Source organism: Prunus dulcis, chromosome 1, assembly GCF_902201215.1.
Source record: "Prunus dulcis chromosome 1, ALMONDv2, whole genome shotgun sequence".
NCBI classification, from domain to species: domain Eukaryota; kingdom Viridiplantae; phylum Streptophyta; class Magnoliopsida; order Rosales; family Rosaceae; genus Prunus; species Prunus dulcis.
The window spans coordinates 9,737,954-9,744,054 of NC_047650.1; the positions used below are offsets into that span (position 1 = coordinate 9,737,954).

The 6,101-nt window shown below is 39.7% G+C and overlaps 1 protein-coding gene across 1 annotated transcript; it reads left to right on the forward strand.

The window, feature by feature from the left end:
- Positions 1-1,062: 1,062 nt before the first annotated feature.
- Positions 1,063-2,862, forward strand: LOC117616687 (DELLA protein RGL1-like). The gene has a single exon (XM_034346077.1). The coding sequence runs from the start codon at positions 1,063-1,065 to the stop codon at positions 2,860-2,862; it is 1,800 nt and encodes a 599-aa protein (XP_034201968.1).
- The last annotated feature ends 3,239 nt before the right edge of the window (positions 2,863-6,101 follow it).

Below are 6,101 nucleotides of genomic sequence, written 5' to 3' on the forward strand. Positions count from 1 at the left end.
TATAATCGACTATATCACAAGACGAAACTGCTTCTCACTCATACTTGATGCTCATGTTGGTTAATGTTCCTTTTTCTTCTTTTCTTTCTTTCTTTTGTTAAGCTTTGCATTCATAGAGAATTGGTGGTTGATATTGAACATTTTGAAGAGAAAGAGTACGTTTTCTCTTTGACATATAAATATATACTTTGATTTGATGGTTTATGTATATACACATACAAATTTGAAGGGCTAAACGGCTACTTGTGTTGCGTTCCATGCTATTCGCCTGTACCCAACTGGGGTTGCTTTGGTCAGCCGCTGGAGCTCATCAAGGCGTGCATGCCTGCCCGGCCACGGTCTGCACCAGCTATTAGGTCTGTGCAAAAATGTGTAGAATCCATCGCTGTTGCTCTCGAATCATACAAGGTACTGTTATAAGCTAATGACAGGTAAAATATAAACACAGTAACATCCAACTTCTGTCGGCTGTCGCTCTCAGAGCCTCCTCAGCTCTTTGGATTGAAAGCACAACAAGCTTTGTACATGGCAGGCTGCTTTGTAAGCTCCCAACTAACTTACCTGTAATGCATTATCTTCTTCGCCCTTGATTATAATAATATTCTATAGTCTTCCTTTTGTTTCATCTCTCTTGGCTGAATTTCTTAGGAGATATATTGTTTGGGAACTTTGTATAATAATTGTTTTGATGAACTTTGTATAATAATTGTTTTGATGATTGGGGGCTGTCATTGACACCTCGTTTGGATCCTGAAAGGAATTATATTATACTTTTATTGTTGTTAATTGATCCAAATGGCATTCATATATTTGGATTATGGGATGCAGGCCATCTTGATAGCATCAAAAACATCAATATCGTTGTTCTGTACTTGATGATGAGCCATGTGCGACTCTGTCAAAAGGAGTAATATAATTCTATTTACAAAGTGATTGTCATATATAACCAACTTGGAATAAGAAACTCAGAAGATGTTTAATTTTGTTCATGTCTATCTTGAATTATTGCTCAATATCTGAACCTGGAGCCCAAATTGTGTGTGTGTTAGTTTCCCTTTCGAGATGACGAATGCTATGTTTTCTTTCGGGGAGTTCAATTTCGGTGGAGTTCGGGATAAACTTAGCTCCACTGATAAAGGTTCTGATATTATAATGGAAGAGGTGAAAAAAATTGGGAAACAAGTTCATTCTTATGAAGCTGACAATTGGGGGGACTCAGGAGGATTTGGTTCCCTTGGTTCTGATTATGGATTTTATGGCAATAATCACTACTCCTCAGAGCTCCTTTTCCCCAAGTTTCAACAACAAGAAGAGCAGCAACCATTGGTTTCAGACTATGGATTATTTGATGCCATGCAGTTTGATGCTCTCTTTCCACCATTTCAAGCATGCTTAGAGGAGATTGGAAAGCTTGAAGATATCCCAACTTTGGTTCCACATGTTGAACCCAAGAAAGAGAAGCGAGATTTCTCCTCCTTAGCAGGGCTTGATCTCTTGAACAACTACGGCAGCGGGTTTAAACGGTTGAATGGGGAAAGGATTTTTGAGTCTAGCAATTACACAGCATGCACAGATCAGGTGGCAGGCAGGAAGTTATCAACTGAAGAAATCATGAGGGTGGCAGGAGCAAGGTTCATTCGGACTTCTTCCCAAGCGTCTGGTGTTGCTTCCATGCTTAGCCATCCTTATGAATTCTCCTTTTCTGGCCTTTCAGTTGAGGAGACTAGAGATGTGGAGCTTGTTGAGTTCCTTCTTGCTTCTGCTGAGAAAGTAGGATATCAGCAGTATGAGCGTGCAGGCAAATTGCTTAATCGATGTGATTTGTTGTCTTCCAGTACCGGGAATTCAGTTGAACGAGTAGTTTACTATTTTTCTGAAGCTCTTCGAGAGAAGATTGATCGCGAAACTGGAAGAGTCACACCAAAGGGTTTGGGGAACAAGCCTTCATTTGATGTTAATAAGGCAATGAAGAGGCCAAATGAGACCTCCCTTGCATGTCAAATCAAGATTCCTTTCGGCCAAGTTGCACAATTTGCTGGAATTCAAGCCATTGTGGAAAATGTGGCTGAGGCTAAGAAGGTACATGTAATTGATCTGGAAATCAGGAATGGGGTGCAATGGACAGGTCTGATGCAAGCCTTAGCATCTCGTTCTGATTGTCCAGTTGAGCTTCTCAAGATAAGTGCTATAGGAACTAGTTCCAGAAATTTAATTGAGGAAACAGGTAAGAGGTTGGAGAGTTTTGCCGAAAGCATGAACTTACCCTTTTCTTTCAAATTAGTGATGGTACCAGACATGCTAGATCTCAAAGAAGATATGTTTGAGCTAGATTCTGAAGAAACTGTTGCTGTCTATTCTGAGTTCGCAATGAGGAGCATGGTTGCGCAGCCAGATCGACTGGAATCTGCAATGAGAGTAATCAAAAACATCCGTCCATGTGTAACAGTGGTCACTGAAGTTGAGGGAAATCACAACTCTCCAGTCTTTGTGACCCGTTTTATTGAGGCCCTTTTCTTCTTTGGTGCACACTTCGACTGTGTGGAAACTTGTATGGAACGAAATGATCCAAACAGAATGATTTTAGAATCACTGTACTTTGGGAATGGACTTAGAAACATTGTGGCAGCTGAAGGAGAGGAAAGGAAGATTCGAAATGTGAAGATTGACGTTTGGAGGGCATTTTTTGCACGGTATGGAATGGAGGAAATAGATTTGAGCCCATCATCCTTGTATCAAGTAGACCTGGTGCTTAAGAATTTTTCTTGTGGGAGTTCTTGCACAGTCAATATGGATGGGAAATGCCTTCTTGTTGGATGGAAGGGCACACCTCTCCAGTCTCTTTCTCTTTGGAAATTTCTTTGATAATAATAAGTAATGGAGTTGGCATGTGGTTTTATATCCCTCATATATAATTCTTTTCTTGGTTGAGCTTCAAACTTTAGTTTCTGTTTTATAACTATGATCAGGATCTTTATGGGTTATTATTATTATTAATTTTTTTAATCATCATCGATGCGTTCATCACAACCCAGTTTCTGATTGAAGCATGCTTCATGCATAGCCCCACCTCACATTTCCATTGCTAACCTTGTGCTTTATTCAACTGAAATGTTTGATTGGCACATATGATGCATAATCATGAGTGATGATTATATTGTCCCACAAGTTCTCATGCTGTTTTGTTTACTCTTTTGAAGTTCACGTTGTCTCACAAGTTCTCATGAGTGAATTCCTGCCTCAATGATATCAGGTCATGATCTAAAGAGGAACTTCACTTTGATATGTTAAGATTAAGTCCAAATTATGACACTCTGTGAATTGTCTTCCTTGTGCAAGGAGATGATCACTTTGCATTATTTATCTACTGATGGATTCCTGTGTGAAGAAAACTAAGCCATTAAGAGAGGCAACTGTTAGTGAAAGATTTCAACTACAGACATATGTCCTCATCACACTGGAGCTGTACAAGGGCAACCACAAAACATGTTTCTCCAGCCATGGATCATAAGTTCATAACACACTTGTTCTATAAATTTTTGCACAACTTAATATCTAAATTCAACTATCATGAAAGCTACCCTGCAAGAATTGTGAACATCAGTCTTGTTCTTGATGTCTTCTGTGTCAAACTAGTATTGAGTGTATTGTGCTGTGCATATTACTCAAACTAGATGGTGTCGATTTGCTCTCGATTTGTATTATTACTATTATAATTCTACTATTTCTTTTTTATTTCCCTTCCATCAACTTGATGCCACGCTGTGGTGCTTCATGAAAACTGTTGGTTTATAAGTGCTGCTGCTGAGATAGTTTATTATTTCAGTTTGAAAAATGTAGCCGTTGGATAACAGTCCAACTGTGCAGTTAGGATGTAACTGTGCATGCCATGTGTCTCTATCTCATAGGGTAGTAAATGAATGGCTGAGATGTAAATGATGTAATAGGAATGTTCTAATTCCTAACGGTTTTGTCAGATGCAATATACGTATGTTTTGCGTGGGAGCTGGGCTAGTATTCTGCTAGCTCTTCTTCTTCCCCAAGCTCTCTCTCTCATTTTTCTTCAGATCACATTTTCTCATCTAAGAGTTAAAATACAAGATAATAGTCTCTGTATTCTAACATGGCCTCAGAGCCAGGTTTGATTGCTTAGCTGGGCGTTTGTATCTGTGAAGAAAGGAAGCTGCGTTTTGAAACTAGTGTGTGAAGGTCTGCGTCTACCATGGCTGGATCTGGATCTGGAGGCGAGGTGAGAGCGCCAATTTTCAATGGAAATAATTATGAGTTTTGGAGCATAAAGATGAGAACCATCTTCAGGTCTCATGGATTATGGGATCTGGTTGAAAAGGGATTAGAGTGGTCAGATTCGAAAGGAGCTGATGACTCTGATGAAAAGAAGAAGGAAAAGGAAGACTCAAAGGGAGCTGGTGAATCTGGTGAGCAGAAGATGAAAAGGGATGTTTCAAGCGGTTCTGAAACAGAGAAGCTGATGAAAGATGCAAAGGCATTGGGACTGATTCAAGGGGCAGTATCTGATGAGATTTTTCCCGGATCTCCCATGAAGAAACTTCTAAAGGAGCTTGGGATCTCTTGATGCAGGAATTTCGAGGTGACAAACAGGTAAGAAGTGTCAAATTACAGAGTCTGCGTAGGGAGTTTGAGTACACTAGAATGAGAGATGATGAATCCTTGTCTGCCTATATTACCAAACTATTTGATGTGATTAATCAAATGCGTAGCTATGGAGAAATATTGCCTAAAGAAAGAGTAGTACAGAAATTGCTGATTAGCCTACCATCTGCTTATGACTCTATCTGCTCAGTTATTGAACACTCGAGAGACTTGAATGAGATTGAGGTGCAGGAGGTTGTAGCCTCACTAAAGAGTTTTGAGTTGAGATTAGATAGACATTCTGAAAACAAAACAGAGAAGGCATTTGCTAGCCTTAGTGTAGATGCTAAACAGGTTAAAAATGGAGATCAGAACAATAAGCAGCATAAAAATTGGAAGTCCAAAGGCAAGAAATGGGATAACAAGACAAGTGATGGCACTAAAACTCCCTGCAAGCACTGTGGTAAGTTACACTTTGGTGAGTGTCGATTCAAGGGCAAACCAAAATGTTATAACTGTGATAAGTTTGGCCACATTGCAAAGGATTGCTATAGCAAGAAATCACCACAGCAGGTTAACTATGCTACTCAAGTGGAAGCTGCACCAACTATGTTCTATGCTGGTAATGCAGTTGGTGCTGGTATAACAAGAGATGAAGAAATCTGGTATTTGGACAGTGGGTGTAGCAATCACATGACAGGAAAAGAGGACTTGCTAGTGGATATTAACAGAAATGTGACTGCAAAGGTTGAAATGGGAACTGGACAGCTTGTAGATGTAACTGGAAAAGGCACTCTTGTGGTTGAAAACAAAGTAGGCAAGAGATATATCAAAGAAATAATGCTGGTACCTGGACTGAAAGAGAACTTACTCAGTGTGGGTCAGATGATAGAGCATGGCTACTATTTGGTATTTGGAGATCACAAGGTGGAAATCTACAATGACAGCTCTCATTCAAATCTGGTTGCAAAGGTACAAATGAGAGGTAATAGAAGCTTTCCCTTGAAACTGCAGGCTGAGATGCACTTAGCTTATATAGCAAGTGTAGATCATTCCACTGAACTTTGGCATAGAAGATTTGGACATCTCAATATGAGTAGTCTGAAATTGTTGAAAGAACAAGATATGGTAGTAGGACTACCAGAAATTAAAGGGATTAAAGAGGTGTGTGAGGGATGTGTTTTAGGCAAGCAGTGTAGAGAAGCATTTCCAAGAGAGGCTACCACTAGAGCACAAACTCCACTAGAACTCATTCACAGTGACATCTGTGGTCCTATGCAGACAGTTACCAAAGCTGGAAATCGGTTCTTTCTCACTTTCATAGACGATTGCACAAGGATGTGTTGGGTTTATTTCTTAAGACACAAGTCTGAAGCTCTAACCGTGTTTAAGAAATTCAAGGCCACTGTGGAATTGCAAAGTGGTTATAAACTGAAAAAGATGAGAAGTGATAGAGGGGGAGAATACACTTCATTGGAGTTTGACAGTTTCTG